The sequence below is a fragment of the Halictus rubicundus genome, unplaced genomic scaffold, assembly GCF_050948215.1.
Source record: "Halictus rubicundus isolate RS-2024b unplaced genomic scaffold, iyHalRubi1_principal scaffold0403, whole genome shotgun sequence".
NCBI classification, from domain to species: Eukaryota; Metazoa; Arthropoda; class Insecta; order Hymenoptera; family Halictidae; genus Halictus; species Halictus rubicundus.
Window position 1 is genome coordinate 16,499 of NW_027488944.1, and position 18,885 is coordinate 35,383.

Consider the following 18,885-nt stretch of genomic DNA (forward strand, 5'->3'; position numbering starts at 1 on the left):
TACTATCTTCTATTATATAATATCCTCAATCCTATCCAATCCTCTATCCTATCCTCTATCCAATCCTCTATCCTATCCATTCCTCTATTCTATAATATCCTATATCCTATCCAATCCTCTATCCTATCCTCTATCCTATCCTCTAACCTATCCTCTCCTCAATGCAATCCTGTATCCTATCCAATCCTCTATCCTATCCTATCCTCTATCCTATAATATGATATATCCTATCCTATTCTCTACCCTATCCTATCCTCTATCATATCCTATCCTCTATCCTATCCTATCCTATCCTGTCCACGAGCCTATCCTATCCTCTATCCCATCCTATTCTCTATCCTATCCTATCCTCTAACCTAAAATATCCTCTATCCTATCCTATCCTCTGTCGTATACTATTTTCTATCCTATCCTATCCTCTATTCTATCCAATCGTCTATCATATAATATCCTCTAACCTATCCTATCCTGAATGCTATCCTGTATCCTATCCAATCCTCTATCCTATCCAATCCTCTATTCTATAACATCCTCTATCCTATCCAATCCTGTATCCTATCCAATCCCCTATCCCATCCTCTATCCTATCCCATCCTCTATCCTATCCTATCCTCTATCCTATCCTATCCTCTATCCTATCCTATCCTCTATCCTATCCTATCCTCAATCCTATCCTATCCCCTATCCTATCCTCTATCATATTCCAATCCTCTATCCTATCCTCTATCCTATAATATCCTCTATTCTATCCAATCCTCTATCCTATCCATCCTCTATCCTATCCTCTATCCTATCCTCTATCCTATCCTCTATCCTCTCCTATCCTCTATCGTATCCAATCCCCTATCCTATCCTCTATCGTGTCCAATCCTTCATCCTATCCAATCCCCTATCCCATCCTTTATCCTATCCTATCCTCAATCCTATCCTATCCTCTACCCTATCCTGTCCTCTATCCTATCGTATCCTCTATCCTATTGTATCCTCTATCCTATCCCATCCTCTATCCTATCGTAATGTCTATCATACAATATCCTCTATCCTATCCAATCCTCTATCCTATCCTCTACCCTATCCTCTATCCTATCCTATCCTCAATCGTATCCTATCCCCTATCCTATCCTATCCTCTATCCTATTCCAATCCTCTATCCTATCCTCTATCCTATAATATCCTCTATTCTATCCAATCCTCTATCCTATCCATCCTCTATCCTATCCTCTATCCTATCCAATCCTTTATCCTATCCAATCCCCTATCCCATCCTCTATCCTATCCTATCCTCAATCCTATCCTATCCTCTATCCTATTCCAATCCTCTATCCTATCCAAACCCCTATCCTATCCTGAATCCTATCCTATCCCCTATCCTATCCTATCCTATCCTATCCTATCCTCTATCCTATACTACCGTTTGTCCTATCCTATCCTCTATCCTATCCTATCCTCTATCCTATCCTATCCTCTATCCTATCCTATCCTCTATCCTATCCTATCCTCTATCCTATCCTATCCTCTATCCTATCCTATCCTCTATCCTATCCTATCCTCAATCCTAACCTATCCTCTATCCTATCCAATCGTCTATCCTATAATATCCTCTATCCTATCATATCCTGAATGCTATCCTGTATCCTATCCAATACTCTATCTTATCCAATCCTCTATTCTATCATATCCTCTATCCTTTCCTATCCTCAATGCAATCCTGTATCCTATCCAATCCTCTATCCTATCCTATCCTCTATCCTATTGTATCCTCTTTCCTATCCCATCCTCTATCCTATCCTATCCTCTATCCTATAATATCCTCTATCCTATCCTATCCTCTGTCGTATCCTATTTTCTATCCTATCCTATCGTCAATCCTATAATATCCTCTATCCTATCCTATCCTGAATGCTATCCTGTATCCTATCCAATCATCTATCCTATCCATTCCTCAATTCTATAATATCCTCTATCCAATCCAATCCTCTATCCTATCCTCTATCCTATCCTATCCTCTATGCTATAATATCATATATCGTATCCTATTCTCTATCCTATCCTATCCTCTATCCTATCCTATCCTCTATCGTATAATATCATATATCCTACCCTATCCTCTATCCTATCCTATCCTCTAGCCTATCCTATTCTCTATCCTATCCTATCCTCTATCCTATCCTATCCTCTATCCTATAATATCATATATCCTACCCTATCCTCTATCCTATCCTATCCTCTAGCCTATCCTATTCTCTATCCTATCCTATCCTCTATCCTATCCTATCCTCAATCCTACCCTATCCTCTATCCTATCCATTCCTCTATCCTATCCTATCGTCTATCCTATAATATAATCTATCCTATCCTATCCTCTATCCTATCCAATCCCCTATCCTATCCTCAATCTTATCCTATCCTCTATCCTATAATATCCTCTATCCTATCCAATCCTCTATCCTATCCTATCCTCTATCCTATACTATCTTCTATTATATAATATCCTCAATCCTATCCAATCCTCTATCCTATCCTCTATCCAATCCTCTATCCTATCCATTCCTCTATTCTATAATATCCTATATCCTATCCAATCCTCTATCCTATCCTCTATCCTATCCTCTAACCTATCCTCTCCTCAATGCAATCCTGTATCCTATCCAATCCTCTATCCTATCCTATCCTCTATCCTATCCTATCCTCTATCCTATCCTATCCTCTATCCTATCCTATCCTCTATCCTGTCCTATCCTCTATCCTATCCTATAATATAATCTATTATATCCAATCCTCTATCCTATCCTATCCTCTATCCTATCCAATCCTCTATCCCATAATATCCTCTATTCTATCCTATCCTCTATCCTATCCTATCCTCAATGCAATCCTCTATCCTATCCTATCCTCTATCCTATCGTATCTTCTATCCTATCCCATCCTCTATGCTATCCTATCCTCTATCCTATCCAATCGTCTATCCTTTAATATCCTCTATCCTATCCTATCCTGTATGCTATCCTGTATCCTATCCAATCCTCTATCTTATCCAATCCTCTATCCCATAATATCCTCTATTCTATCCAATCCTCTATCCTATCCTATCCTCTATCGTATCCTATCCTCTATCCTATCCTATCCTCAATCCTATCCTATCCTCTATCCTATCCAATCGTCTATCCTATAATATCCTCTATCCTATCCTATCCTGAATGCTATCCTGTATCCTATCCTATCCCCTATCCTATCCTTTCCTATCCTATCCTATCCTCTATCCTATTCCAATCCTCTATCCTATCCAATCGCCTATCCTATCCTGAATCCTATCCTATCCCCTATCCTATCCTATCCTATCCTATCCTATCGTCTATCCTATACTACCGTTTGTCCTATCCTATCCTCTATCCTATCCTCTCGTCTATCCTATAATATCCTCTATCCTATACTCTATCCTGTCCTATCCTCAATCCTATCCTATCCCCTATCCTACCCTCTATCCTATTCCAAACCTCTATCCTATCCTCTATCCTATAATATCTTCTATTCTATCCAATCCTCTATGCTATCCATCCTCTATCCTATCCTCTATCCTATCCTCTATCCTATCCAATCCTTTATCCTATCCAATCCCCTATCCCATCCTCTATCCTATCCTATCCTCAATCCTATCCTATCCTCTACCCTATCCTATCCTCTATCCTATCCTATCCTCTATCCTATTGTATCCTCTATCCTATTACATCCTCTATCCTATCATAAAGTCTATCATACAATATCCTCTATCGTATCCAATCCTGTATCCTATAATATCATATATCATATCCTATCCTCTATCCTATCCTATCCTCTATCCTATAATATCATATATCCTATCCTATTCTCTATCCTATCCTATCCTATATCATATCCTATCCTCTATCCTATCCTATCCAATCCTGTCCACTAGCCTATCCTATCCTCTATCCTATCCTATCCTCTATCCTATCCTATCCTCTACCCTAAAATATCCTCTATCCTATCCTATCCTCTGTCGTATCCTATTTTCTATCCTATCCTATCCTCTATTCTATCCTATCGTCTATCCTATAATATCCTCTATCCTATCCTATCCTGAATGCTATCCTGTATCCTATCCAATCCTCTATCCTATCCTATCCTCTATCCTATCCTATCCTCTATCCTATAATATAATCTATTATATCCAATCCTCTATCCTATAAAATCCTCTATTCTATAACATCCTCTATCCTATCCAATCCTCTATCCTATCCAATCCTCTATCCTATCCTCTATCCTATCCTCTATCCTATCCTCTATCCTATCCTCTATCCTATCCAATCCTCTATTCCATAATATACTCTATTCTATCCAATCCTCTATCCTATCCATTCCTCTATTCTATAATATCCTATATCCTATCCAATCCTCTATCCTATCCTCTATCCTATCCTCTAACCTATCCTCTCCTCAATGCAATCCTGTATCCTATCCAATCCTCTATCCTATCCTATCCTCTATCCTATCCTATCCTCTATCCTATCCTATCCTCTATCCTATCCTATCCTCTATCCTATCCTATCCTCTATCCTATCCTATCCTCTATCCTATCCTATCCTCTATCCTATCCTATCCTCTATCCTATCCTATAATATAATCTATTATATCCAATCCTCTATCCTATCCTATCCTCTATCCTATCCAATCCTCTATCCCATAATATCCTCTATTCTATCCTATCCTCTATCCTATCCTATCCTCAATGCAATCCTGAATCCTATCCAATCCTTTATCCTATCCTATCCTCTATCCTATCGTATCTTCTATCCTATCCCATCCTCTATGCTATCCTATCCTCTATCCTATCCAATCGTCTATCCTATAATATCCTCTATCCTATCCTATCCTGTATGCTATCCTGTATCCTATCCAATCCTCTATCTTATCCAATCCTCTATCCCATAATATCCTCTATCCTATCCAATCCTCTATCCTATCCTATCCTCTATCCTATACTATCTTCTATCCTATAATATCCTCAATCCTATCCAATCCTCTATCCTATCCTCTATCCTATCCTTTATCCTATCCTCTATCCTATCCTCTATCCTATCCTCTCCTCAATGCAATCCTGTATCCTATCCAATCCTCTATCCTATCTTATCCTCTATCCTATCCTATCCTCTATCCTATCCTATCCTCTATCCTATCCTATCCTCTATGTTCGATCCCTTGCAGACAAAAGTACCATGAATCCTCGCATTTCCGGCCGTAACGCAAGCGAGGATGTTACAGCTGCACGGAGCATGCTCTTTCGCCCAAAAAATACACATGCGTCACAAAAGCCCTTTTCCGATTTTTGTCCGTCCTTCGACTAATCACGAAGAATGCTAATCCTTGAGTTGCCGCACGCGAGGCGCTTGAGGATTCGAGCTGATGGCATTGGAAAAGTGGTCATAAGTCAATCCGTGCGACCCTCATACCGTGTACCGTCCGCGAGGTACTTGAGGGTTCCGGATTCGGACACAGCGGGCCTTATGGCCCACTACACGCGGCGGACAAGGGGTCGTAAATCCTCTTCCGCACGACGCGAGGCACGCTCGGGTTGCGCTACAACCCCAATAACCGTGTCTCTGGGTTTCGTCAAACGGACGAAAACCAGAGACAGTAAATGCACATTTTTTCCAGCCCTTGGTCTTCGTCACCGGACCTCGGCCAAGGGGCAATAAATTAGCTGCTAGCCACTTGGCTAGCACGGCGTACATGGGCCACTTAGGCCTTCGTCGCGCTGCTCCGGGGTCCCATAAATCGCGCATTTTGGGAATTCTCCCTTATTGACTTGAGGTGGGGACTTCCTCCTCCACCGGTGAGGGCTGTTTCAGAAGAACCTCCGCCCTCAAGTCAAATCAACGAATGGGGATGATTCTTCCCCCGAAAACGGGCCCATGGCCAAAAAATCGCGTCACCACCGAGGTGACGAGTAAGCGGGCCTCGGAGCAGAGCGGCAGAATCGGCAAAGTTCGCATCAGAAAAGGTCAGCTTCAGAATCAGAGTCAGTAATCGCGCTATACCGTACCACCGCTACAATTCATTGTATCCAATTTAACTAGTCACCCAAGGTTAGTTCGGCCGGTGACAGGGCATTTGTCAAGTTTAAAATAAATTCTATTTGACACAAACGCGCGCATAATTTCTTCGTGAAAACGAACAGCCCAACTTTCCATGGTCCTTCGAACCGGATCAGTGATCTAGTGGAGTGCGGTGAGACATACAATTAAATTGAACGAGATCCGTCACATTTGACGGTGTTCAACATCTTCGTGGAAGCCACAGCGCAGTCGTACAACCAAATTGGGGTCACCTACGCAGTGAAGCTACCTTTTGGGAAAGGACGACCAACCACGAGGATCAACGACCGATCTGAGGAGCCGAGCATCCTACCTGCTGATTCTCCAGGAAAGGAAGCCAGAACAAAGGGGCCGAAAGAAGCCATCAACAAGGTAGGCTTGTCACATCGCGCATCAATCAACTCCCTTTCTTTCCGTCTTCCTTCCTGTCTCGATTTCACGAAATGGCTCAAGTGCAAGATGACGAAATTCGCGCATTAAAACATAGAAGTAGATATTTCAAAGGCCAGATCACGACATTATCTAACTATCTAGAATTTTACAAAGACTCCGCGAAAGAACGAATTAAGCTTCGCGAAAGAATCGAGCGTCTGAAAGGCTTATTCAACAAATTCAACGAGCAACAACACGACCTCATGATGCTTTCCGACGAGCATGAAAATTTGGAGTTACAACGCGAAGAAATCACGGATCACTACGACGATGTGATCGCCTCCGCGCTTGAACTACTCGAAAGACTCAGTATCGCGCAAAATACAATTCCAACAGAATCCTCGTTCAGTAAACCGAATTCGCTTCCAGTAAACCTACCCAAAATAAATTTACCAAAATTCGATGGTCGCATTGAAAACTGGATCACTTTTAAAGATGCGTTCCAGATCATGATTCACGCGCACGAAGGTCTCAGCAACATACAGAAGTTGAATTACTTGAAGCTTTCTTTATCCGGAAGGGCCGAAACCGCGATAGGCGCCTTCACGATTAGTGACGATAACTACGCAGCCGCTTGGGAACATCTTAATGAAATATATGACAACAAACGCGCTTTGGTTCTTCGACACGCGGCACTTTTACGCGATACACCAGCGATGCCAAACGAGTCATCCGAGGCGATCCGAGATCTAGTGAATTACATGCAATTACACATAAGATCGCTACAAGCCTTAGGTCGAAGTTGGGAGGATATTGCAAACGATCTCCTTACGAGCATCGTCATTTCGCGAATGGGCAAGGATACCAGGAAAACGTGGGAACGCACGTTAGCCGATACCCAAATGCCCAAAATTAACGACATTTTCAAATTTTTACACATGTCATCGCATCAGTGTAAAGATTATGAATCAGTATCGAACACAAATCCGACGCAATATTCCTCACCCATTAAACCGCAATATAATAATCGCGCCAAGGCCAATAACCGCTGGCACAATAAACGTCCGTCTCCACCATCGTCGCCAATGTCGAATCGTCGGCAAGTTTTCGTAACCGAGCAGCGATCACCATCATGTGATATCTGCAAGACGGGAAATCACGCGGCTTTCCAATGCAAAACATTTTTAGACGGATCGGTTGAAAAACGCATCGAACTAGCACGCAAGGCTAAGCTATGCCTAAATTGCCTGAAACCGGGTCATTCGCATGATACCTGCTACGGGGGCAGGTGCAAAAAATGCAACGAGCCGCACAATACGCGACTGCATCGGGAGCGTAAACACGAACGGTCAAATCCCGAAACAAACGCAGAAACCACACAGACCAACGAATCCTGACTTACTACGCGCTTCGACGTTACACACCAATTAAATAATCAGATCACCTCACTAATTACAGACGGATCAACTCACTTTTTAATGGCTACAGCCATAGTCAACGCAATGGATCTAGACAAAAACCCTGTCGAGTGCAGAACTTTGCTGGATACCTGTTCAAACGCGAATTTCATCACCGAAAGTTTGGTCAAAAAATTAAGATTACCAACGCGCGAACAAAGTGTAACGATCGAGGCGCTAAATGAGTTAAACACGGTAACGAATCGGCTTGTCAAGGCGAAGATAGTTTCGAGACAAAATAACTTCAACCGCACATTGGAATTCTTTGTGATACCACGAATAGCGGGCCAATTGCCCGATTGTCAAATCGATCGCACAAGGGTACAAATACCACACAACATAAAATTAGCCGATCCTCACTTCCACAAACCGGCACCAGTCGACATGCTGATCGGTACGGGACCGACACTCTCGTGCTTCAGCATCGGTCAAATTAATTTATCTACTCGGAATGATTCTGACCTAGTTTTACAAAAATCACAGTTTGGTTGGATCATCGGGGGGAGTGCACCGACCACTTCCCGCAAAAATTCGCGCACAACCTTGTTTAACAACGCCGAGTTCGATCTAAAGAAATTTTGGGAAGTCGAGGAAGGGCCACAGCATTCTCACCTCACACCGGAGGAGGAAGCCTGTGAATCCCATTTTAAACGCACTGTTTCACGTACCGCAACAGGGAGATACGTCGTCGCGCTCCCTTTTAACGAGAAAAAAGCAATTCTAGGCGAAACTTATACGCGCGCATTGAAACGATTTCATTCCCTCGAAAGGCGATTCGTTACCAATCCGGAATTGCAGGCGGAATACGCGAAGGTATTAAACGAATACCTAGAGTTAGGACATCTAACTCAAACAGAATCACCTGCAAATTCAGAGGGATTCTACCTACCGCATCACGCCGTCATCAAACCCTCCAGCTCAACCACAAAGGTTCGAGTTGTATTCGATGGATCGGCAAAATCAAGTTCGGGAGTGTCACTTAATGACGCGCTTTTGACCGGTCCTACAATACAGGACGATATCTTCGGTCTGTTATTACGCTTCCGAATGCATCCGTTTGTGCTTACCGGCGATATCGAGAAAATGTACCGGCAATTTCTCGTCCGAGAAGAAGACAGACCGTACCAAAGAATTCTTTGGCGAAACGCGCAAAACGAAATTTCAACCTTTCAACTAAACACAGTCACATTTGGTCTGTCTTCCGCGCCTTATCTAGCCACACGATGTCTGCAGCAACTTGCAGACGATGAATCGCAAAATTATAAAGCGGCATCCGAAGTCATTAAAAGGGACATCTATGTGGATGATCTCTTGACCGGTGCCGCCACATACCGCGACGTCATCAAATTACGCGATCAAATCATCAGTTTGTTAAACAAAGGGGAACTAAACATCCGTCAGTGGGTCTCGAATGATCCACAATTGTTATCCGGTCTTACAGACGACCAGATACACCCAAAATTCTTCGGGGACGCGACCGTCAAAACTTTGGGAGTAGCCTGGGATCCGCGCAACGACACTATTCACTACTCAGTCAACATAAATTCGCCAAACTCACCTACGAAACGCGCAATTCTGTCGACTATCGCAAAAATATTCGACCCCTTGGGTCTTCTCGGTCCAGTAACCGTCACAGCGAAAATTATCATGCAACGCCTGTGGCAATTAAAGATTGACTGGGACGAATCGCTGCCCATGAATATACAAAACGAGTGGCAAAACTATCGCAACAATCTCAAATTATTGGAAAAGGTCAAATTCAACAGACATATAACGCAACGCTCCGTAAAGAGCATCGAATTACATGGATTTTGCGATGCTAGTGAACGCGCTTACGGAGCTTGTATTTACATTCGCACCATCAACCAGTCCGGAAAAATCAAAACGCAGCTGCTTTGCGCAAAATCTAGAGTCGCGCCGTTAAAAACCATCAGTCTAGCTCGTCTTGAGCTCTGCGGAGCGAACCTACTCGCGACATTATATTGCTCAGTGCGGGAATCACTCACGCACACCATATCCAAAACAACGTTCTGGACCGATTCGACTATCGTTCTGCATTGGTTAGCCAAATCACCTAGCACCTTGAAAACTTTCGTGGCGAATCGCGTCGCGGAAATACAAGGCAAAACGCGCATAAAGAATTGGCGACATGTTCGCACTTCCGATAATCCCGCGGATTTATTGTCACGCGGTATCACGGCCAAGGAATTAATCGACAATAGTTTTTGGTAATTCGGTCCGGATTGGCTCGGACTCGACGAATCAGTTTGGCCAGAATCGCGCTTTGAATCTCCCAAGGAAATTCCCGAATTACGCAAAGTCACTTGTTTTGCTTCGTCCGTCATAAACGCCAATGAAATCTTACAGAGATTTTCCTGTATCAAGCGTCTGCGTAGGGTAATCGCCTATTGTCTACGGTTTACAAATAGAAATCGCTGTATCGGACCGCTTTCGGTAGAGGAAATACACCTCGCAAATGAAAGAATTCTCACGTTAATTCAACAACATTCATTTTCGGAGGAAATACACGCACTGAAAACTGGAAGCGAATTACCATCCAAAAGCAAATTGCTTTGTTTGAGTCCCTTTCTCGATGAGAAAGGCATATTACGCGTCGGAGGTCGTCTCCAAAATTCCAAATTCTCATACCAAACGAAACATCCGATACTCTTGCCGAAAAACAATAGCGTCACTAATCTCATCATTCATAACGCACACATCGAACATCATCATTCGGGTCTGACATCCACATTGTACAATGTCAGACAACAATATTGGCCGATCGATGGAAAAAACACAACACGCAAAATATTGCGAAATTGCGTGAAGTGTTTCCGCGTTAATCCACCTACGACAAGATACACAATGGGTAATTTACCAGCAGACAGAGTCACCGAAACTCGACCATTCACTAACATCGGTGTGGATTACTGCGGCCCATTTTTTATTAAGGAACGCAAATTCCGTAATCGCGCTAAAATAAAGGTCTACGTTGCCGTTTTTATTTGTTTCTCCACTAAGGCCATACACCTCGAGGTGGTTAGCGATATGACCACCGAAGCCTTCGTCGCTGCATTAAAACGTTTTATCGCGCGCCGCGGAATATGCAAAAACATATATTCCGACAATGGTACCAATTTCGTCGGTGCCAATAATGACTTGACCGAGCTCTCCAGAGTCCTGCGCGAAAAAGAGCACAAAAGAGTTCGTCGATTTCTTGAGGACAAAGAGATGTCGTGGCACTTCATGCCAGCTTTGTCGCCACATTTCGGCGGGCTCTGGGAGGCTGCGGTCAAGTCATTTAAACATCATCTGAAACGCGTAGTCGGCGATGAACTTTTCACCTATGAGCAATTCGCAACATTTGTGACGGAAATCGAGGCAATCCTTAATTCCCGCCCGTTGACTCCACTCTCGTCCGATCCCAACGATCCACAAGCTCTCACTCCCGGCCATTTTTTGATTGGTTCCGCAATGACAAGCTTACCCGAGGTCAATTTCAACGAGACCTCCAGCAATCGGTTGTCCAAATGGCAACACATCCAGAAGGTGAAACACGACTTCTGGATCAGGTGGTCCAAAGAATACATAAACCACCTGAATGTACGCGCAAAATGGACCAAAGGATCCCACGAGATGAACAAGGGAACCATCGTCATCTTGAAGGACGATCACCTTCCACCATCCCATTGGAGTCTCGGACGCATCGTGGAAGTTCATCCGGGCCAAGATGACATCATTCGCGCAGTTACCGTCAAGACAGTAAACGGCTTGTGCAAACGTAATGTTAAGAAACTCGCGCCTCTTCCCATCGAGACCTAATTCTGTCACCTTATCGCGTTCTATTCTTCATATAGTTAATTTGCGTAAGTTATACTTTTTGTTACAACCGATATAGTTATATTCGCGTTGACTTCATTATGTTTATTTTTTTGTGGGTGTTCTTTTTTTTATATGTATATATCTATATATAGTCCTAGTATATTACGTTTCGATTACTTCGCGCTTATTTTACCGGGCAATTCCGTTCCTGCCATTATAATTTCAAATCGCGCATACTTTCGCTATTGAATGACAGTGCCATTCAACGGGGGGAGCATGTTCGATCCCTTGCAGACAAAAGTACCATGAATCCTCGCATTTCCGGCCGTAACGCAAGCGAGGATGTTACAGCTGCACGGAGCATGCTCTTTCGCCCAAAAAATACACATGCGTCACAAAAGCCCTTTTCCGATTTTTGTCCGTCCTTCGACTAATCACGAAGAATGCTAATCCTTGAGTTGCCGCACGCGAGGCGCTTGAGGATTCGAGCTGATGGCATTGGAAAAGTGGCCATAAGTCAATCCGTGCGACCCTCATACCGTGTACCGTCCGCGAGGTACTTGAGGGTTCCGGATTCGGACACAGCGGGCCTTATGGCCCACTACACGCGGCGGACAAGGGGTCGTAAATCCTCTTCCGCACGACGCGAGGCACGCTCGGGTTGCGCTACAACCCCAATAACCGTGTCTCTGGGTTTCGTCAAACGGACGAAAACCAGAGACAGTAAACGCACATTTTTTCCAGCCCTTGGTCTTCGTCACCGGACCTCGGCCAAGGGGCAATAAATTAGCTGCTAGCCACTTGGCTAGCACGGCGTACATGGGCCACTTAGGCCTTCGTCGCGCTGCTCCGGGGTCCCATAAATCGCGCATTTTGGGAATTCTCCCTTATTGACTTGAGGTGGGGACTTCCTCCTCCACCGGTGAGGGCTGTTTCAGAAGAACCTCCGCCCTCAAGTCAAATCAACGAATGGGGATGATTCTTCCCCCGAAAACGGGCCCATGGCCAAAAAATCGCGTCACCACCGAGGTGACGAGTAAGCGGGCCTCGGAGCAGAGCGGCAGAATCGGCAAAGTTCGCATCAGAAAAGGTCAGCTTCAGAATCAGAGTCAGTAATCGCGCTATACCGTACCACCGCTACAATTCATTGTATCCAATTTAACTAGTCACCCAAGGTTAGTTCGGCCGGTGACAGGGCATTTGTCAAGTTTAAAATAAATTCTATTTGACACAAACGCGCGCATAATTTCTTCGTGAAAACGAACAGCCCAACTTTCCATGGTCCTTCGAACCGGATCAGTGATCTAGTGGAGTGCGGTGAGACATACAATTAAATTGAACGAGATCCGTCACATTTGACGGTGTTCAACATCTTCGTGGAAGCCACAGCGCAGTCGTACAACCAAATTGGGGTCACCTACGCAGTGAAGCTACCTTTTGGGAAAGGACGACCAACCACGAGGATCAACGACCGATCTGAGGAGCCGAGCATCCTACCTGCTGATTCTCCAGGAAAGGAAGCCAGAACAAAGGGGCCGAAAGAAGCCATCAACAAGGTAGGCTTGTCACATCGCGCATCAATCAACTCCCTTTCTTTCCGTCTTCCTTCCTGTCTCGATTTCACGAAATGGCTCAAGTGCAAGATGACGAAATTCGCGCATTAAAACATAGAAGTAGATATTTCAAAGGCCAGATCACGACATTATCTAACTATCTAGAATTTTACAAAGACTCCGCGAAAGAACGAATTAAGCTTCGCGAAAGAATCGAGCGTCTGAAAGGCTTATTCAACAAATTCAACGAGCAACAACACGACCTCATGATGCTTTCCGACGAGCATGAAAATTTGGAGTTACAACGCGAAGAAATCACGGATCACTACGACGATGTGATCGCCTCCGCGCTTGAACTACTCGAAAGACTCAGTATCGCGCAAAATACAATTCCAACAGAATCCTCGTTCAGTAAACCGAATTCGCTTCCAGTAAACCTACCCAAAATAAATTTACCAAAATTCGATGGTCGCATTGAAAACTGGATCACTTTTAAAGATGCGTTCCAGACCATGATTCACGCGCACGAAGGTCTCAGCAACATACAGAAGTTGAATTACTTGAAGCTTTCTTTATCCGGAAGGGCCGAAACCGCGATAGGCGCCTTCACGATTAGTGACGATAACTACGCAGCCGCTTGGGAACATCTTAATGAAATATATGACAACAAACGCGCTTTGGTTCTTCGACACGCGGCACTTTTACGCGATACACCAGCGATGCCAAACGAGTCATCCGAGGCGATCCGAGATCTAGTGAATTACATGCAATTACACATAAGATCGCTACAAGCCTTAGGTCGAAGTTGGGAGGATATTGCAAACGATCTCCTTACGAGCATCGTCATTTCGCGAATGGGCAAGGATACCAGGAAAACGTGGGAACGCACGTTAGCCGATACCCAAATGTCCAAAATTAACGACATTTTCAAATTTTTACACATGTCATCGCATCAGTGTAAAGATTATGAATCAGTATCGAACACAAATCCGACGCAATATTCCTCACCCATTAAACCGCAATATAATAATCGCGCCAAGGCCAATAACCGCTGGCACAATAAACGTCCGTCTCCACCATCGTCGCCAATGTCGAATCGTCGGCAAGTTTTCGTAACCGAGCAGCGATCACCATCATGTGATATCTGCAAGACGGGAAATCACGCGGCTTTCCAATGCAAAACATTTTTAGACGGATCGGTTGAAAAACGCATCGAACTAGCACGCAAGGCTAAGCTATGCCTAAATTGCCTGAAACCGGGTCATTCGCATGATACCTGCTACGGGGGCAGGTGCAAAAAATGCAACGAGCCGCACAATACGCGACTGCATCGGGAGCGTAAACACGAACGGTCAAATCCCGAAACAAACGCAGAAACCACACAGACCAACGAATCCTGACTTACTACGCGCTTCGACGTTACACACCAATTAAATAATCAGATCACCTCACTAATTACAGACGGATCAACTCACTTTTTAATGGCTACAGCCATAGTCAACGCAATGGATCTAGACAAAAACCCTGTCGAGTGCAGAACTTTGCTGGATACCTGTTCAAACGCGAATTTCATCACCGAAAGTTTGGTCAAAAAATTAAGATTACCAACGCGCGAACAAAGTGTAACGATCGAGGCGCTAAATGAGTTAAACACGGTAACGAATCGGCTTGTCAAGGCGAAGATAGTTTCGAGACAAAATAACTTCAACCGCACATTGGAATTCTTTGTGATACCACGAATAGCGGGCCAATTGCCCGATTGTCAAATCGATCGCACAAGGGTACAAATACCACACAACATAAAATTAGCCGATCCTCACTTCCACAAACCGGCACCAGTCGACATGCTGATCGGTACGGGACCGACACTCTCGTGCTTCAGCATCGGTCAAATTAATTTATCTACTCGGAATGATTCTGACCTAGTTTTACAAAAATCACAGTTTGGTTGGATCATCGGGGGGAGTGCACCGACCACTTCCCGCAAAAATTCGCGCACAACCTTGTTTAACAACGCCGAGTTCGATCTAAAGAAATTTTGGGAAGTCGAGGAAGGGCCACAGCATTCTCACCTCACACCGGAGGAGGAAGCCTGTGAATCCCATTTTAAACGCACTGTTTCACGTACCGCAACAGGGAGATACGTCGTCGCGCTCCCTTTTAACGAGAAAAAAGCAATTCTAGGCGAAACTTATACGCGCGCATTGAAACGATTTCATTCCCTCGAAAGGCGATTCGTTACCAATCCGGAATTGCAGGCGGAATACGCGAAGGTATTAAACGAATACCTAGAGTTAGGACATCTAACTCAAACAGAATCACCTGCAAATTCAGAGGGATTCTACCTACCGCATCACGCCGTCATCAAACCCTCCAGCTCAACCACAAAGGTTCGAGTTGTATTCGATGGATCGGCAAAATCAAGTTCGGGAGTGTCACTTAATGACGCGCTTTTGACCGGTCCTACAATACAGGACGATATCTTCGGTCTGTTATTACGCTTCCGAATGCATCCGTTTGTGCTTACCGGCGATATCGAGAAAATGTACCGGCAATTTCTCGTCCGAGAAGAAGACAGACCGTACCAAAGAATTCTTTGGCGAAACGCGCAAAACGAAATTTCAACCTTTCAACTAAACACAGTCACATTTGGTCTGTCTTCCGCGCCTTATCTAGCCACACGATGTCTGCAGCAACTTGCAGACGATGAATCGCAAAATTATAAAGCGGCATCCGAAGTCATTAAAAGGGACATCTATGTGGATGATCTCTTGACCGGTGCCGCCACATACCGCGACGTCATCAAATTACGCGATCAAATCATCAGTTTGTTAAACAAAGGGGAACTAAACATCCGTCAGTGGGTCTCGAATGATCCACAATTGTTATCCGGTCTTACAGACGACCAGATACACCCAAAATTCTTCGGGGACGCGACCGTCAAAACTTTGGGAGTAGCCTGGGATCCGCGCAACGACACTATTCACTACTCAGTCAACATAAATTCGCCAAACTCACCTACGAAACGCGCAATTCTGTCGACTATCGCAAAAATATTCGACCCCTTGGGTCTTCTCGGTCCAGTAACCGTCACAGCGAAAATTATCATGCAACGCCTGTGGCAATTAAAGATTGACTGGGACGAATCGCTGCCCATGAATATACAAAACGAGTGGCAAAACTATCGCAACAATCTCAAATTATTGGAAAAGGTCAAATTCAACAGACATATAACGCAACGCTCCGTAAAGAGCATCGAATTACATGGATTTTGCGATGCTAGTGAACGCGCTTACGGAGCTTGTATTTACATTCGCACCATCAACCAGTCCGGAAAAATCAAAACGCAGCTGCTTTGCGCAAAATCTAGAGTCGCGCCGTTAAAAACCATCAGTCTAGCTCGTCTTGAGCTCTGCGGAGCGAACCTACTCGCGACATTATATTGCTCAGTGCGGGAATCACTCACGCACACCATATCCAAAACAACGTTCTGGACCGATTCGACTATCGTTCTGCATTGGTTAGCCAAATCACCTAGCACCTTGAAAACTTTCGTGGCGAATCGCGTCGCGGAAATACAAGGCAAAACGCGCATAAAGAATTGGCGACATGTTCGCACTTCCGATAATCCCGCGGATTTATTGTCACGCGGTATCACGGCCAAGGAATTAATCGACAATAGTTTTTGGTAATTCGGTCCGGATTGGCTCGGACTCGACGAATCAGTTTGGCCAGAATCGCGCTTTGAATCTCCCAAGGAAATTCCCGAATTACGCAAAGTCACTTGTTTTGCTTCGTCCGTCATAAACGCCAATGAAATCTTACAGAGATTTTCCTGTATCAAGCGTCTGCGTAGGGTAATCGCCTATTGTCTACGGTTTACAAATAGAAATCGCTGTATCGGACCGCTTTCGGTAGAGGAAATACACCTCGCAAATGAAAGAATTCTCACGTTAATTCAACAACATTCATTTTCGGAGGAAATACACGCACTGAAAACTGGAAGCGAATTACCATCCAAAAGCAAATTGCTTTGTTTGAGTCCCTTTCTCGATGAGAAAGGCATATTACGCGTCGGAGGTCGTCTCCAAAATTCCAAATTCTCATACCAAACGAAACATCCGATACTCTTGCCGAAAAACAATAGCGTCACTAATCTCATCATTCATAACGCACACATCGAACATCATCATTCGGGTCTGACATCCACATTGTACAATGTCAGACAACAATATTGGCCGATCGATGGAAAAAACACAACACGCAAAATATTGCGAAATTGCGTGAAGTGTTTCCGCGTTAATCCACCTACGACAAGATACACAATGGGTAATTTACCAGCAGACAGAGTCACCGAAACTCGACCATTCACTAACATCGGTGTGGATTACTGCGGCCCATTTTTTATTAAGGAACGCAAATTCCGTAATCGCGCTAAAATAAAGGTCTACGTTGCCGTTTTTATTTGTTTCTCCACTAAGGCCATACACCTCGAGGTGGTTAGCGATATGACCACCGAAGCCTTCGTCGCTGCATTAAAACGTTTTATCGCGCGCCGCGGAATATGCAAAAACATATATTCCGACAATGGTACCAATTTCGTCGGTGCCAATAATGACTTGACCGAGCTCTCCAGAGTCCTGCGCGAAAAAGAGCACAAAAGAGTTCGTCGATTTCTTGAGGACAAAGAGATGTCGTGGCACTTCATGCCAGCTTTGTCGCCACATTTCGGCGGGCTCTGGGAGGCTGCGGTCAAGTCATTTAAACATCATCTGAAACGCGTAGTCGGCGATGAACTTTTCACCTATGAGCAATTCGCAACATTTGTGACGGAAATCGAGGCAATCCTTAATTCCCGCCCGTTGACTCCACTCTCGTCCGATCCCAACGATCCACAAGCTCTCACTCCCGGCCATTTTTTGATTGGTTCCGCAATGACAAGCTTACCCGAGGTCAATTTCAACGAGACCTCCAGCAATCGGTTGTCCAAATGGCAACACATCCAGAAGGTGAAACACGACTTCTGGATCAGGTGGTCCAAAGAATACATAAACCACCTGAATGTACGCGCAAAATGGACCAAAGGATCCCACGAGATGAACAAGGGAACCATCGTCATCTTGAAGGACGATCACCTTCCACCATCCCATTGGAGTCTCGGACGCATCGTGGAAGTTCATCCGGGCCAAGATGACATCATTCGCGCAGTTACCGTCAAGACAGTAAACGGCTTGTGCAAACGTAATGTTAAGAAACTCGCGCCTCTTCCCATCGAGACCTAATTCTGTCACCTTATCGCGTTCTATTCTTCATATAGTTAATTTGCGTAAGTTATATTTTTTGTTACAACCGATATAGTTATATTCGCGTTGACTTCATTATGTTTATTTTTTTGTGGGTGTTCTTTTTTTTATATGTATATATCTATATATAGTCCTAGTATATTACGTTTCGATTACTTCGCGCTTATTTTACCGGGCAATTCCGTTCCTGCCATTATAATTTCAAATCGCGCATACTTTCGCTATTGAATGACAGTGCCATTCAACGGGGGGAGCATGTTCGATCCCT

At 44.3% G+C, this 18,885-nt stretch overlaps 2 protein-coding genes across 2 annotated transcripts; both read left to right on the plus strand.

The window, feature by feature from the left end:
- Positions 1-6,309: 6,309 nt before the first annotated feature.
- On the plus strand, positions 6,310-11,761 carry LOC143364282 (uncharacterized; the record flags this gene model as incomplete). The annotated part of the gene is made up of 4 exons (XM_076804715.1): positions 6,310-6,482; positions 6,620-7,817; positions 7,941-10,167; positions 10,336-11,761. Coding segments are annotated over 4 exons (5,024 nt in total), but the record flags the coding sequence as incomplete, so codon positions are not given.
- Positions 11,762-11,893: 132 nt separating this feature from the next.
- LOC143364283 (uncharacterized) lies at positions 11,894-18,596 on the plus strand. The gene is made up of 5 exons (XM_076804716.1): positions 11,894-11,957; positions 13,145-13,317; positions 13,455-14,652; positions 14,776-17,002; positions 17,171-18,596. Exons 1-5 carry the CDS (start codon positions 11,894-11,896, stop codon positions 18,594-18,596), a joined length of 5,088 nt encoding a protein of 1,695 aa, XP_076660831.1.
- The last annotated feature ends 289 nt before the right edge of the window (positions 18,597-18,885 follow it).